The sequence below is a fragment of the Rhineura floridana genome, chromosome 4 (assembly GCF_030035675.1).
Source record: "Rhineura floridana isolate rRhiFlo1 chromosome 4, rRhiFlo1.hap2, whole genome shotgun sequence".
Taxonomy (NCBI): Eukaryota; Metazoa; Chordata; class Lepidosauria; order Squamata; family Rhineuridae; genus Rhineura; species Rhineura floridana.
In genome coordinates this window covers 164,291,003-164,308,055 of record NC_084483.1, presented here as the reverse complement: position 1 = coordinate 164,308,055, position 17,053 = coordinate 164,291,003, and the positions used below count along the sequence as shown (strand labels likewise).

Sequence of the window (17,053 nt, the reverse complement as noted above, 5' to 3'; positions counted from 1 at the left end):
TGCAGTCTTTGATCTAATACATACCAAGGATTGTATTAAACAGGCTAATTGTGCCCCAACAGAAAGCTGGAGATTCACTACCAAGATTAAAATTATCAAGACCACCAAAGAGTCCTGGGATGAAGGCCAAAAGCCAAAATGAGCAGAGATGCAAAGTACTGCTGAGTAAGGTTGACAGGAATGTATGTCCTTGTGTGGTAGCTCAAGCTTTCATACCTGCTTAAGATTTTTTCTCTCAGCAGTGGATCTGGCCAGAATCATGCGAAGAGTGTATAACATGAGTCCCGGCAAGCGCAGCAACTCCATCCCACTGCCAATGAAAGATGATGCAATCACGTAGTTCACAAAGAAAGCCCCTTGGTCAGGTAGAAAGACACACCTGCACCAAGTTTTAGAAAAAACAAATGAGTGATGAGAAGGCAACTAAACTTCAGATTTCAACTCATCTGGCCACCAATGACCATTCCACACTGCTCTGGGGAGCACCTTTCCTCTCTCCTGCACATTGAGTGGATCTCATTACACGCCTCAGTAAGGAGCATGCCAGAAACTTCAATTGTTTTGCAGTATTGCCAGTTGTATCCCTTTTGCATCTAATCAAGATCTAGGAATCAGCAGCAACTCAAGGTTAGCTCAGCATTTCTCCTGCTAGTTAAGTACTGATATAGTAGATTGTTTTGAGATTCCTAGAGAATTATATCTAATGAACGCAACTGCATCTGCCTAGGATTGCTTTGGTTTGCAGCCTACTGGAGAGCTTTCTACTGCAAACTGGTTATTCAACAAACAGGAAAGGCTTTTTCAATATGTTCAGAATCTCTCAATAGCTTATTGGCAGTGAGAACAGGTTCTAGTACTGTCTTGGTTAGCAAATTAGAATATGTAAACATGGGTCAGCAACACAAGGTTCCCATGCGAATGTGGCCATGATTTTCTTGTATATCCCCCTCCTTTTGTTTGAGAGGACAGGAGAACAATTTAAAACCTAGCATTTTTTAATTTGAAAAAAATCTTTTAAACAATTGAATTTTTTAAGGCCCCTTCTGCAGATGTCTAACAAAGACAGAAACACTATGCCTCCCCCATGCCAATTTTCTGCAGTTCACACAGAACTCAGAAGACAGATCTGAAAGCAATGGAGGTCCCTTGCTAAGGGTAGGTGTGGCACTATCCACTCTAAAGCCCCAAACTTATAAGCCCAGTCCCTTCTGTTTCTTACATTCATATTCAATACATTACCTATAGTCCTGTGTCCTTTCTCTGCTCTTTACATTCATATTCAATATAGTACCTCATATCTGGGCTTGTTTCTGCCCATCTTTTGTTCAGGTCAATCATCTTTGGATAGCACAACTAATCACAATCATTGCTATGGTCCCACCCTTGTCTCCATGGGTAGTAATAATAATAATAAATTCTAGAAGGAGTGGAATAGAGAGGACAGGGGTCCCTCAGTACCTCCATTTTGATTTTATTTCCCATAGAATAAGCTTTAACCAATTGGAAGTCCCTCAGAAATGCACTGGAAGTTCCACAGCATTAGGGCAGAACTATGAAGAAGCTCCCCAATACTCAGAGGCATGCATTTCAATCTGAGGCAATCAGTCGCATGCAGTTGCAAACTGCTTGTTGCTCTTTTGTGAGGCTATTACTTTCCCCTCCTTTTGCAGGCACCTCTTTAAGGCAGCAGCACCCACCATCCCCCCCCCCCGTGACAGCCTATCAGTCCTTGAAATCAGCAATATATCACTGTGGGTTCATTGTTGAACTTAGGAGTTTGTCACTACCATATATATATATATGGCCATTCCAGTGAGAGGAGCTATCATCAGGAGTTTTGGGCTGCAGTGTCATCAATATGCCGATGACACTCAGCTCTATCTCTCCTTTAAGTCCTCACCAGAGTTGGCTGTGGAAACCATGTCCAAGTGCCTGGAGTCCATAAGTGGATGGATGGGCGAGAACAGGCTGAAGCTTAACCCCGACAAGACCGAGGTGTTGCTTGTGGGTGACAAGAGAAGGTTGGGAAACATCGACTTGGTCCTTAATGGGGTAAGATTGCCCCTGAAGGACCAGGTCCGCAGCCTAGGGGTCATTCTTGACTCCCAGCTGTCCATGGAGGCTCAGGTTTCAGCAGTGAGCCTGGCAGCTTGGTATCAATTACATCTGATACAGAGGCTACGACCCTACCTTCCTGCACATCTGTTCCCGCAAGTGATACATGCTCTGGTCTCCTCTCGCTTGGACTACTGTAATGCGCTCTACGTGGGGTTACCCTTGAAAACAGTCTGGAAACTGCAGCTGGTACAGAATGCGGCGGCACGCTTGATTAAGCATAGCCGTCGCCGGGACCATATTACCCCAGTGTTAGTAGACCTACACTGGTTACCAGTGGTTTACCAGGCTCAATTCAAGCTGTTGGTGTTGACCTTTAAAACCCTAAACGGTTTTGGCCCAGTTTATCTGAAGGACCGCCTCCAGTATCATCAACTAAGCCGCCTCACAAGATCAGCCACACAGGACCTCCTCTCGGTCCCACCAGTCAAAACAGCTAGGCTGGTGTGGACCAGGGAGAGGGCGTTCTCGGTGGTGGCCCCCACTCTCTGGAACTCTCTCCCTTATGATCTTCGACATGCTTCCTCCCTGACGGGTTTCCGTAGAGCTTTAAAGACCTGGCTCTTCAGGCAGGCCTATAATTTCGGGATGGATTAGATTGCTGTACTAATCAGATGTTTTGATATCAGTTGTATTGTATATTGTAATTTGTATTTTATTTATTGTATATTGTATTTTAATTGTTGTTGTAAGTCGCCTAGAGTGTCCGTATAGTCGGACAGATAGGCGACTAACAAATAAAATTATTATTATTATTATCATGAGGTGGTAGTGGTGAGAATCTGCTTTCTTCATGGGCTGGGCTGGGCTGGGCTGGGCTGGGCCGGGCCTTTTTATTATCAGGGTGGTGCGGGGGGAAGAGGCCACTCTTGGTGGCAAACTGCCTCTAAAAACTGTTTGGCTGGCATCATAAGTGTGCAGGGGTGGGGACAGGGAGAATCTGGTTTCTTCATGGGCTGGACCTGGCCTGGACCTGTTTTATTGTCAGCAGAAGGACAGTCATGGTGACAAACTGTCCCAAGAATGGACTGGACTTTTAAAATTTATTTTTATTTATTTAAAGTATCTGAATATTTGTTATGGCCTTATGCAAGATAATTAACTCCCATTAGCTATAAGATCAAGAACTTAATATACGATACCTTGCGGAACGCCTCTTCCGATATGAACCGGCCCGTGCACTACGTTCTGCTACGAAGGCCCTCCTCCAGGTTCCAACTCACAGGGAGGCCCGGAGGGTGATGACAAGATCTAGGGCCTTCTCAGTGGTGGCCCCCGAACTATGGAACAGTCTCCCTGAGGAAGTATGCCTGGCGCCGACTCTGCTCTCCTTCCGGCGCCAGGTCAAAACCTTCCTATTCTCTGAAGCATTTTAAGTTACACTGATTTAATTTTAAAAATGTTTATTGTATTGGATTGTTGATTGTATTTTAGTATTATTTTGTTATTCAATGTATTTTTATGCTATTTTATGTTCACCGCCCAGAGAGCTATTGCTAGTCGGGCGGTATATAAATTTAATAAATAATAAATAAATAAATAAATATAATCATTTTCATTAAAACAAAAGGCTTAGCAGTACTTTCAAGAGGACCAGATGTTTATTTTCTTTCTGAGTCCAGGACTGTCTGTCATAACGGGGTGTGGAAGAGAACAGGAGAGTAGTTGAGAACACAGAGAACCTGGAAATCCAGTTAACGGGGCAGGTGTAGGGTTGTTGCACACTTCCAGCCCCAATTTCACTTTAAGTAAGGAGATGGAACCTGTGTAGGTGCGGTTGATCAAAAGGAGAAGGAATTTTGAATTGAGCAAATCCCTGGTTTTATAAAAACCAAGAAACTTAGAGATACCTTATGTGAATGTCTGAGTTCCTGCACCAGTAGAATCCTGGGACAACTTGTGGAACTTCCTGCTACAATATGTGGAACTGATGATATGGTATGAAAGGCTCCTTTGTCTAACATTTTGGCTTCTTGTTTTTCCCACCTGCCATATATTTTTCTCTGAGCAATAGGAGCTTACAGTTTACAACACTGGCGTTTCTTTTTTAAAAAAGAAACACTGGAAATTTTTATATTTTTGCATGACTGCATACAGTATCTAGAAGACATACACACCCCGAGGGAGGTAGCTACTTACTCTAATCTAATCCTAGATTCAGATGCGCTGTCAAACACCCAACGAAAGAAGAAATCGAGACTGGAACAAATACAATGGTATTAGTCTCTACAATTCACTACAGCATGTGGACAGAACAGTCACTCTAATCGTATCTTGTTTTTTTAATACTTTTAGTTTTTCTTTAGTTTTTAACATTTTGTCTTCAGGACACAGAAAGTTATACATTACTAAAAGTCCAAATGGATGCGACTCAGGAATTGTGTGCAAGGGTATCTCCCAGCCTTTTAATTAAAACACTACCACCCCAACTTAAAAGCAGCCGTCAGGGTTCTCCAGTTTTGATTGGGGTACTAATGCTGGGGAAAGGGGTGTTCAACCCTCTCTCTTGGTCCCATTTCCCTATAAAATTGCCTCATGGGTGGTGGGGATGGTCAGAAACTTGAATCATGCCAATCTTCTCCACTTTCTACACCAAGCAGGGAGAAAGGTGGAGGATATTTTGATTGGGGAAAAGGGTTAGCGCATCTCTACTGCAAACAAAAGACCCCCCCCCAAGCTGTTTTTAAAGATATAGAAGAAAAAATGATCAGAGACCTGCTGGGCTACTTCTGTTTTGGTCCCAAGTCTCACTGAAATCAGTGAGGTAAAAGCATCCTTCCCATTTATTTTAATAGGAGTTAGGTGTCATTGCAATCCAGAAAAAGCCCTACTGGCAGAATTTAAGATGTACATGCTACACCTGAGAGGAGACAAAGCAAAATATGGTTTAAGCATGCAAATAAGAAGGGGGAAATGTTCTGTGGCTTAAGCACAGATGTGGGATGATGTGGATTCTACTGTACTTGCTTACACAAAGTCAGTGCAGTCCCTACTGGCTGGTATGAAATAAAAGCAGTCAACATAGAAAAGAAAAAGTAACTTGAGCAATTTAAGAAGTTTTCCATCACATAAGAACAGAAGTAAGCAACTCATTTGACATAAGGACATCAGAAATTTTAGCATCCATTTTAAAAAAAAAAAGACAACTTTGCAATTATAGCTAGAAAGTTGGGTTCTAACGTGGTTTTTACCTGGTCAAACCCAATGAAGGCAGAATTAACACCATGAAAATTAAAAATGTGTAGACCTTATGCATCACTATTCTGTTTTCATGAGACCTATAAGAAAGAAAATATTGATCACATGATACATGATATCAAGGAACACAGCCCATTGTCTTCATTCTACTCTTCTAGTTCTGGCAGAATAAAAGTGGAAATCCTAACATTTGGAAAGAGATTGCTTCTATTTTGCTTTTGTTGCTTTAACTACATGGGTCGTTTTAGAAAGCAAAGAGCTGAAATTCATGAAAATTACCCAGTCTGCATTAAACATACTACTCACCTGCTAAGACATCAAGAGACTAAATTAAGATGGTCCACAGCCAGAGCCAGACCACTGTTGAATCATGGTGTGTGAATGCTATCGAGGAGTTTCTGGTTCACAATCCTTATTGAGGCTCCGGTGTCACTTTTTCAGGAGTGGTCAGATCCCCACCACTTTCAGGGCAGCTGAGACCATTCCTTCTCTCAACGACACGTTGACCACATCATGAATCCACTCAGTCATATCCCTCCAGCAAGCTTTAATAAGCCAAGAAGGGCAAGGGTCGAGAGGACATGCTGCTGGCCACATAAGCACCTCATCCACATCATAAGGCCGTATCAACTGAAACCGATCCCAAGATGTTGCAGCAGACATTGCACTGGACACCTTATTGGAGACTACAGTAGATGTGGATGGGGCATCAAGACTGCAATGAAGGCAAGCAACTTTACCTTCAAAGCGCCTTGCAAACAATTCAGTGGGCCTCCAAAGGAAAACAACATTTCCTTCATTTCCCTGACAACAGCTCCACTGGACGGCTACTTGAGGATGTGATGGAGGCAGAGAAGTGGGCATTCTTTGTTGCCCTCACTGCCACACAGTAGGCATGGTTATGTCACACTCATGCCCGATAAGCCTCACAGCCTATCTTTCGCCAGTTGTGCTCTACCTGTCATCCCGTTTCATTGCCCTTAGTTCACTAGTGTACCAAGGTGCAAACCAGGCTCCACAATGCCGGAGAGGGCACACAGGGGCAACTGTGTTAAGACCCCAAAGTGTCTCGTTGTTCCACAGTGTGACAAGGGCTTCAACAAGGTCATCTACTGGGAACTTCCCCAGGCATTCAGGAATCCACTGGATTCCATTGGTATCCAGAGGTGGACCACCTTAATCTGTCTACCATCCCTACAGGGAGGAGTGGAGCCGTAAGACTAAACTTCACCAGGAAGTGGTCTGACCATGACAATGGGTTGACATCCACCACCCCCCATCTCCAGACCACCCCTTCCTCCATCTGGAGCAAAAACCAAGTCAAGGGTGTGCCCTGCACTATGTGTCAGACTGGTGGAAACTTGAGACAGTCCCATGGTATTCATGGAGGCCATGAAGTTCCAAGCCGGAACACTAGAGTCAGCCTCAGTATGGACACTGAAATCACCCAGGACTGTCGTTCTGGGCTCCTCCAATACCATGACTGAGACCGGCTCTGCCTACTTGGTCAGGGAAGCTGCTGGGCAGCAAGGGGATAGTACACCAGCAGCAACCCTAGTTTACTGTCTCCTTGGCCTAAAAAGAGGTACAGGCCCTCACAGCCAGCGCTAAACCAGAGTGGTTTCCTGGTGATAGAGATGGAAGTTCTGTAGACCAAGCAACCCCTCCCCCCCTCCAATCCCTGCAGCCTGTGCTAGTGTTGTACTGAGTATCCAGGTGGGCAGAGCTGGGTCAGATCAACTCCTCCCAGCTCACCCACCCAGGTCTCAGTAATACACACCAAATTGGCACCCTCATCCATGATCAAATCATGTCCAAGTATGGTCTTATTGTGTACCGATCTGGCGTTAAACAGCAGCACACGCAGGATAGTGGGCACAGCAGATGAACAACCAGGAACCTGTCTGCAGAAGAAGTGGGAGCGAGGAACAAGGCATAGATAACTTTGCCTTTGTCTTCTATGGTCACTCATCGCCTCCCCATGGCTATACCTCCCTCTACTCATAGGGTGACACAACCCATGTCCCTCCTTACCAAGACTCCTCCTAAATATACGATATGGATACAACAATGAAGCTGAGTGTTTGCAGTTTAAGGACAGACAAAATAAAGAACTTCATTATTATTAGCATTAGCATTTATTGCCCGTCCTTCATCCAGAGGTCCCAGGGCAGGTTACAACAGCCTTCTTCACATAGCACATAGTTAAAATTATGCAATTTGCTTCCACAAGAGGCAGTGATGGCCACCAACTTGGATGGCTTTAAAAAAGGATTAGACAAAATCATGGAGGATAAGGCTATCAATGGATATTTATTTATTTTATTTATTTATTAAACTTATATACCGCCCGACTAGCAATAGCTCTCTGGGCGGTGAACATAGGAAATACAATAAATGACACAATATAATACAATAAAACATAAAGACAGTCTAAAATCAATTACAGCAAGATTTTAAAATTAAATAAATTAAAATGCTTCAGAGAAGAGGGATACTAGAACTAGAACTAGAATACTAGAACTCGTGGACATTCAAAGAAGCTGAATGTTGGAAGATTCAGGACAGACAAAAGGAAGTACTTCTTTACTCAGCGCATAGTTAAACTATGGAATTTGCTCCCACAAGATGCAGTAATGGCCACCAGCTTGGACGGCTTTAAAAGAAGATTAGACAAATTCATGAAGGACAGGGCTATCAATGGCTACTAGCCATGATGGCTGTGCTCTGCCACCCTAGTCAGAGGCAGCATGCTTCTGAAAACCACTTGCCGGAAGCCTCAGGAGGGGAGAGTGTTCTTGCACTCGGGTCCTCCTTGCGGGCTTCCCCCAGGCACCTGGTTGGCCACTGTGAGAACAGGATGCTGGACTAGATGGGCCACTGGCCTGATCCAGCAGGCTCTTCTTATGTTCTTATGTTGTTCTTTTTTTTTTTTTACAATAATTTTTATTCAAATTTTCATAAAACATACAAAACAAAATCATAAAACATTCAAAGACAAAAAACAAAACAAAACAAAAATGATTAAACAAAAAAATAAAATGTTGACTTCCCATTTGTCGCAGATCAGTTATAGGTCTACAATATATAACAATCCTGTCTCTTAAATTATATTATAAAATCACTTTCCTCCAGTAGTTATCTTAATTAATCATCAAATCTCATAAACATTACTTTATTCTTTCCACAAAAAGTCAAAGAGAGGTTTCAATTTTTTAAGAAATATATCTATCAATTTTTCTCCAAATAAACATGTCGATTAATCCATCTCGTTAATAATAATAATAATCTTATTGTCATAACCATAGTCCAAATAAACATATCGATTAATCCATCTCATCAAATCTGTTAGGTCCAATAATTTCAATAGCCATTCTTTCATTATCCATATTAATTCCATCTTCCATCTTCAATAGTCCTGTTAAGTCCAGTAATTTCAGTGTCCAATCTTCCATTATCAGTATTCCATAATAATCTTGCTGTCATAGCCATAGTCATATAGTAAGAGTCTGATGGGAATTTCCTCTATCCCAAATATTTTCTTGCCATCGATTCTGAATAAGTTGCTGAAATATTGTTGTAAAGTCATATCTCTGTTCTTCTTTTTTACAAAATGCACTGGCTCATCTCTTGAGAGTTTTTCCATTGTCACATGGCTGCAGTTAATTCCATAGATTTTCTCTATATCAAGCTCCATCACGTCATTCCAGTCCAGAAAATTATCCAAGCCATTGATAACTTTATCTCTAATATCTTCATTAATTTCTTCAGAGATAACGTTAAATTCCAAACAGTAGATTTTATTTCTAATATCCATAAACTCCAGATCTTTTTCCAATTCCACATTTGTTCCAATCTCCAGGGCTTGTATCTTCCCTTTATTTTTTCTTTTCTCATCTCTGATCTCATTCTCCTCTCTCACAGGATCCCCTATTTCTTTAAGCTCCTGCGTCATTTTGCTCAGTTCAATTTTCAGCTCCTTACTGCCCTGTCGCAGGGTTTGTTTCGTTATCTCAATCTCATCCATTATTTTCTGAAACATAATTACTTCCAGATTCTCAGCCACTTTCTTGATTGCCATTTTTAAAACCACGAAAACAAAACAAAACAAAAATAAAGAAGAACCACTTCTTATTTCAGCAACAATTGGGTTAATATTCCAGGCTTGATGACATCACAGTATAAACAGAGCAGCCTGCCTTATCTCTCTATGTTCAAGAATACAAAACAAATTTAGTTCCCAGCATCAAAACAGTTAGTGGCGTCGTGAAGAAGCAGATTTGTCAAAATAAAATAGACCAAAAAGAGAATAGTCCCAGACAATATAATGTTCCAAAGTTCATATTTTTTATTTTTTTCTCCTCGGAATAGAAATCCCTCTTCTGTTTATATCTTTAGAATGCACTTCCAGGACAGCTTTTTGCAATAGAAGCAGAGATAAGCTGTTAATTTCGTGAATAACAGAGAAGAGTTATAGCTCACCCAGAAGTTCTTTAAAGCTGATTCATTTGACAAATCTCTTTTTGCTGCAACAATTTAAACCAAGTAAAAAAAAAAGATAGAAAGAAGGGTGCTTGCCTGTTAGTCCGTTTTCTCTTTGAAGAAAAGATAAACGTGTCGCATTAATCAGATAGAGCTTGTTCGGAAGTCCGTCCGGCATTGCTGGCTGGACCTTTTCTCATAAATTAATGAAATCCAGTCCTCCCAACAAAAACAGGCTTTTGAGGTTGATCTCTACGTTTCTCCCTGCCCGGGAGAAATTTCATCAGTCAAAAAAAAAAAAATGTTCTGACTGATTTATATCTGAAAAAGCTTCTTCTGAGGCGGGAGCCCGTCTCAAAAGCAGGCACAAGCGAAGTCACCCTTCCCGGAAGTCTGTTCTTATGTTCTTAAGGTTTTAACTTGGCGCCGAAAAGAAAACAGTGTCGGCGCCAAGCGCACTTCCTCGGGGAGACTGTTCCACAGTTCGGGGGCCACCACTGAGAAGGATACTAGCCATGATGGCTATGTTCTGCCTCCATAGTTGGAACCGGTATGCTATCAAACACCAGTTGCAGGAAATCGCAGGAGGGGAGAGTGCTTTTGCAGTCAGGTCCTGCTTATAGGCTTCCCATGGGCAACTGGTTGGCCACTGTGAGAACAGGATGCTTGACTTGATGGACCACTGGCCAGATTCAGCAGGCTCTTCCTATGTCCTTAACTCCCATCAGTCCCAGCTAGTGTGGCCAATGGTAAGATATGATGGAAGTTGCATTGCAGCAACACCTGTAAGGCCACAGGTTCTCCACCCCAATCTAGACCCATGTTGTCTGAGCATTTGCTGGAAGAGAAATGAGGGAGTCCTGTTGATTCTCCTGGATCTCTCTGAAACTTTTGATCCTGCTGGATCAATTATGTGGGTTGGGAGTTGGAGATATGGCAATTTCATTCCTACCTGCAGAACCAGTTCTAAAAGGTAGTATTGAAGGACTTCTATTTAACCCTGTGATATTTCTGTTGTGAAATCCCACAGGATTCCAGCTTGCACCCCATGTTCTTTAACGTCTATGTGAATCCACTGGGACAAGTCATCAGGAAATGTGGAGCAAGGTGTCAACAGTATGTCAATTACATCCAGCTCTATTTCTCATCTGATGACAGCTGTGCAGTGCTGGACTAGTGCTTGAAGTAGTAACGTGCTGGATTAGAGCCAATAAACTATGGATGAATTCCAAAAAGACAGAGACTCTATGGGTGGATGGTTCATGGGTCTGGGAACTGGATAGACCTGTTCTGGATGGGATTGCACTCCCCCTGAAAAAGCAGGTGAATAATCCTGGAGGTAGTCCTTGATGTAGCTCTGTCACAGAGACCCAGGTAACTTCAGTGGCACAGAGTGTTGGTTGCCAGCCATTCCCGCTCCGCGCCAGGTACTTACCGGGCAAAGTGGTGAGTTTTGCGGCCACAGCCGCAGCCTGGCTGCCATCTTGGAGGGTGTGTGCATGTGCGGCGCTAACGCGCCGACGCGCCACACAAGGGGGAGCGGGGCGGTCAATCGGTATTTAAAACCCTGCTTGCCTTGCTTTGCCGGCGGGTTTCTTTTGCCTACTCCACACTGTGGTTAACGGGGAAGGGTTAAGGGTTAGCATGGGTGCCTTTGGGGACTAATAGGCTGATTGGGATGTTTGGCTTTAATTTGTATATGGTCACTTGTGCAAAGAAGTGCGGGAAAAGGTAAAAAGGGAAGGGCAGCTAGGTGACACCTTCAGGGGTGATAGGCAGTCTCGAGGCCTGCAGCTCAGGGCTATACAGCCCAGGGGCAGAATACAGGCCGCCTTTGGGGACAACGTGCCTCATCCGCTCGGGGTTTCAGGGCCCCGAGGGGCGGTGACATGGGTTGGACCCTCTACACATCTTCAGGGTGTGGACTGAGCTGGGGCCTGGCACAGGGCAGCCCCTGGCTCAGGCAGGGTTTAGTCGCCCTATAGCTGCAAGCAGGCTTTGCCTGGATCATCAGGATGCTCCAGCACTTAATTTTCCTCTGCAGGTTCATTATTCTAATTGGATTCTGTTAATAAAGTGGCCCATGATTCAATCCTATGAATGGTGTTTGTGCTTTATTTTGGCAGTAGGCCGCAAAGCCATTTCTGGACAGATAACCTACCACTAACCATGCTCTAGTAACCTCCCACTTAGATTACTGTAATTCTCTTTATGTAGGGCTGCTCTTAAAAATGGTCTGAAACCTACAATTAGTGCAGAATGCAGCTGACAGAATACTGGCTGGAGTAGCTAGCAAGATCATATAACACAGATCCTGAAAGATCTATACAGGTTGCCTATATGCTTCTGGGCAGAGTCTTCTGGTGCTGGTAATGACTTATAAAGGTAGGCGTTTGAAGAAACACCTCTCCCTTAATCAGCCTGCCCTGGTTCTTACATTAAGGAGGTAGGCACTCTCATTGTCCCACCACCAGGGAAAAGACACTGGGTGCTGAAACAGGATAGGGCCTTCTCGGTAGTGGTGCCTCCGTTAAGCAATGCTCTCCCACTGGAATTATAGCTGCTTGTCCATGCATGCTTGGGATCATAGCTGACCCTGCAATTGACAAACCAAGGGAGTCTCCACGGATGCTTTTAAAATGACTGAAGCTTAGTGCTGTTTTTATCTGTTTGGAAATTGTTTTTTTAAGTATGCTGTAATCAATCCTGGAATTATTTGTTGAAGGATTTGTTCTAGATGTTGTTGGACTACAACTCCCATCAATCCTAACCACTGATGATGCTGACTGGGGCTGATCGGAATCCAACAATTTGAGGACCACAGGTTCCTTATCCCTGCCATAAGCAATCCAGGTTATAGTCAGAGCAGGTCCACCTTAAAACCACCTTTCCTACCAGAATGCTCCAACAAGTCAAACACTAAAACCTGATTAGAAACTTTACAAGAACAAATAAAAAAGACATATTGGATCTCATTCGTTAGCTCACCTAGAAAATAGAAAGCAACTCTGTTATGTGTTTTTAAAAGAACAAACATTACCATTGCTTTTTGGCATATTTACATTTAAAAAATCAGTGACTACTGGATAGAAAATGAACTTGGGAGGAATGGAGTTGCTAGGTTTTGCAGTTCTACTTTCTAGAACATCTGGATATCCTTCCCCTCCCGTTCCTTTCTCCTAACAGAACATTGAGATCTTTAACCCACTAAAAAGCATAGAACACGTATTCTTACTTTGTCCAGTGTGATTCAAACGACGTTGAGTAATAGACGATTGTTGGTAGCAAAGCTGAAAAGGACCACAGCAGGACTGTTGGGAAGAACTGGCTAATAATAGGGTTCTGGAGGGATGGGGAGGAAAGAGAAAGAAAAATGAAGCCCAGTTCTGTGCAGCCACCCTGTAAACAACTTAACTGAAGGCACAGCTATTATATTAGGTTTCCAACTCACTGAATATGGCTTACCTTGTGGGAAGAATGCCGAGATAGTGGCTAGGATTGGGCCAGTTATGCAAACTTCTAACACAAAAGATGAGAGGATGCTTACATAATTGTAATTTTTGGGCAAGACCCTCTAAGAAATCTGTGTGGAATGTGTTACATGGGGCTGTCCCATTTCCAGCTCATCTACAATTTCCAATTTGTCTGTAACTTTTCTGTTAGGGCATATACGGATAATGAAACCTGGATATAGTGGGCTACTCACATTAAGATAGTGAATTGGCTTCGTTACATTAAACTTATCCATTGTTGAGATAATGATGGAAGGGGTTGTCAGGAAAAAGAGCACAACAAACAGGAACAAATTGATAGAAAGCCACCTAATCCACCACTTCAGCCCTTGAATTGACAGATTATTCCTGCATACAAGAAGACACAGCAGTTTAGTAAGTATTTTGTACTTTGCAATAATAGTATTAACAGATGTCCCTACTGCTTAAACAAGTACAATGCATGGGGGATGAACAAAGGGCAAGAGGAAGGAAGAGGCATGATTTGAAGCAGAGAACTAATACGCAGGATGATGCCTTAACCTTTCCTTCAGCAACATAGCAAATATTCATCCACAATCATGGTTGGGGAAACAAGGCAATATTTTGGACACTAGGTTCTTCAGAGGAGTAATTTTTAATCAAGAACAGGAATTTCTTGATAAAAATGTGCATACCTAAATAGTGGGATATGTTTCTAGATAAATGATACTCAATGGCAGGGGTAGAAGGGGGAAGAAACTACTAGTTGTTGAAATACATCTGGATTCTCTAATAAATATAGGCTTGCATTATTTTGGATTTTTCCTCTTGGTTGGGCTGGATTAACTCCCACATGGTCACCCCTGAACAAATAATCAGTTTAGCAACTGCATAAGAGCTTTTTAAAAAAAAAAAATAAGCAGAGCCTTGCTTGCTAGGCACCTGCACAGTAGAATCAGGGCTATAGGATTTCCTGGAAAATGCTGCTGCAGCTTATTTTTTAATGTAGATATGTCAGTGCTGCCCACAGATCTTACAATCATCATAATGTGAGTGTATAAGGACTAGCCATATACACATTCTTTAAGAGCGAATTACTGCTCATTAATTGCTCCCACTTTTTAAAAAATTAAATAAATGTAGTTAATAAAAATTCTTATAATCTTAAGTTTTTTGCATACCAAATGGACATTAGGAGAAACACAGAACAAATGAGACTGTACTGAATCCACTAGTCTTTGAAAAATAGTGGAAGAGGGTTTCTGTGTGACTGATTCTTTGTCAGGTAGGTGTTTGAAAAAGGGTGACCATAATTGGTGCCAACACAATAATTTGGGCTCCAGTGTTGGCCTTGCCACTCCGTGTGTGCAACAATGTTCTCAAACAGAAGTGGTCACCTGGTGCAATTTTCTCAAAAAAGGTTTTCTAAAATATTACACCTTTGTACAGAGGTGGCTAACTACAGCTCCTGTCATCCTTGATCACTGGCAATGTTGGCTAGCACTTATGGGAGTTGGGGTCCAGCAGCATCTGGTGGATCACAGGTTCTCTCACCCTTCATTGGTGCCATAATGCTGTTGGATATCTGACTGACTGCCTTTGTCCTTCTGGAAGGACAGTTTTGATTCTGGGAAGAGCTGCTTTAGAAGAAAGGGGTCTGAAGTACTTTTTTATCCTGGAGGAGGACATAATGATACAAGTTGGTGACTGGGGAGGGGAATACACATCTGGACAGTTTTTGGGCCGAGACCGTATTGAGCAGAAGGTGAGAAGACAAGAACAAGTGCTCAATGTAAAATAAACACTGTAGTGATATTCTTGTTTATAAGAAGCAAGAGAACTAAGAGCAGAGCAGGTTGAAAAAGTGAGGTGAGGCAAGTGGTCATAAATTTAAATGAGCACAATTGGACTCCATTAGCAGGGCTGAGACTGATTATAGTGTTAAGAGGAGAAGATGAAGAGAACTGCAGACTAAGCGAAGGTACTGGATTTCCTGTTGTGGATTCTACACCTTGACCAACTCAGAAATCTTCTGTCCTTCGTTGTGTTTAAACATTCCTGTTACCAATACTAGAGGTCTCTAAACAAATAAGCCAATGACCATTTTCTATTAAAAAGTTAATTGATGTCTTGGGGGGGGGGAAACAGTGTCCTACTTCCATTCCTTTTGAACATGAACTGAGGGAAAATTTCAGACAAGTTACCAACAGATATTCTCCGGATAGGAAGCATATGTAACATTCCAGTTTGTAGTGCAGAGTTCTTTGCTGTAGGCTGATGGCTGAGGTTCTCCTTTGCACTTAAAGCCTTGACATTTGCAGGCATTGAAATCTTTAACAATGCTGCGGTAAAAAAAACATTTTAGCTTTTATACTTAGAACTGCTCAATAATGTACAGAGAAACTGCTAAGAAAGGCTACCATGCATGATCAAAACAAAGTCTGCATAACCCTTCAATCTCACTTGGCCACCAGAGTGTAACTGTCAGTTTTTTAGAGTAAAGACTGTCTTTATTCTAAACGTCTACACAGACAAAAGTTATAGAATAGAAAAATAATTTAACTCTAAGCTGACCATGATGGGTGTAAATACTTTTAATCATTAGCAACAAAGTCTTGCAGCACCATTGTTGTAGTTTTCTTTGTTTCTGCTGCAAAAGACTAATACAGCAACTCTCCTGGAGTTTTGATCATCAGGTCTTTCCGATAAACATAGTTCAGTCAGAAGAGGTTCGTTGTATGATTAAGACAAATCAGTCAGATAAAATTAGCTAAATGTGAAGACAGAAACTGAAGAAAAAGCTTCAAATGAGTTGAAAAAGCAATGCATTCTAAGTTGCGCCTGCCGACTTCCTATAATATTTAACAGGTGCATTAACTGTTTTGGTATAAGTATAAGTAGGGAGAAGTTAGTGTTTCATTCAATGTAAATTAGCTTTGATTGCCATACTGAATTAAAAAGAAACAAACACTTACTATGTTGCCATGAATTTCTCCTCAAATGTTACATAAGCCATTCCCAATGGCTGATTATAAATGTTCTTCTCCTCTTGCAAATATTCTTTCAAATATTTATTGCTAACTTTGGTGTAGTAATCTATAGCATCCTCCTGTTGGAAAGAAGCTTCTATTATAAATCAGTGCTGAACTGCGCATACAGTCAAACAAACACAAGATGTGGTAATAGTACTGTTGTCACTTTTCATATATTAGGCTTTTCCTATTTTAAACAGAGATACATTACATAAGAAAACAACAAAGCATTTAATCTTCTTTAAAGTTTTAAGGCAAGTAACAAAACAGCCTCTTACCCTTTCACAACCTCTGACGTCACAACAGCAGAATTGACCAAACAGTTTTGTGTTTATGCGACACCGCTTACCAGACCTCTGAAACGCCTGTGTATAATAAGCCACATTTTTCTCTGCCTTTTTTCTGGGCACAAACACATAGGTTTTTGTGATGCAACAGTACATTCATTTTCCGAAACTGTATCCATCTTATAAACTCGTTTTTACAAGCAGGAGTTACAGAACAGCCAAACTACATACATTGTCAGTAACATTATGTGCAAAATTGGGGGAGGAAATTCTCATTCCGCTTTACAAAAATATACTCTAAGATACAGAACTACTAGACTGTTTCTATCTCATTTAAACCCAATAGAAATCTTTCAGATACATAGCTTTGATGGTTTCTGGATGGGTAGGTCCTTTACTTGTATTAAAAGTTATTGAGAAATGACCACCTGACATGTTATAGAAACAGCCAGTATACCTACATACC

General features: G+C 41.9%; 1 protein-coding gene across 9 annotated transcripts in view; it reads right to left on the bottom strand.

Annotated features, from left to right (window-relative positions):
- TMEM63A (transmembrane protein 63A) overlaps positions 1 to 17,053 on the bottom strand; it is a 59,150-nt gene that overhangs the window by 12,798 nt on the left and 29,299 nt on the right. For all 9 annotated transcript variants that reach the window (XM_061625063.1, XM_061625065.1, XM_061625057.1 and 6 more), the window contains 8 exons: positions 16,579 to 16,702; positions 16,244 to 16,377; positions 15,473 to 15,610; positions 13,502 to 13,655; positions 13,031 to 13,137; positions 5,307 to 5,393; positions 4,255 to 4,314; positions 217 to 379 (listed from right to left, as the gene is read on the bottom strand). In XM_061625063.1, the coding sequence (XP_061481047.1) occupies positions 217 to 379; positions 4,255 to 4,314; positions 5,307 to 5,393; positions 13,031 to 13,137; positions 13,502 to 13,655; positions 15,473 to 15,610; positions 16,244 to 16,377; positions 16,579 to 16,702 (967 nt within the window). The remainder of the gene's footprint in view (positions 1 to 216; positions 380 to 4,254; positions 4,315 to 5,306; positions 5,394 to 13,030; positions 13,138 to 13,501; positions 13,656 to 15,472; positions 15,611 to 16,243; positions 16,378 to 16,578; positions 16,703 to 17,053) is intronic.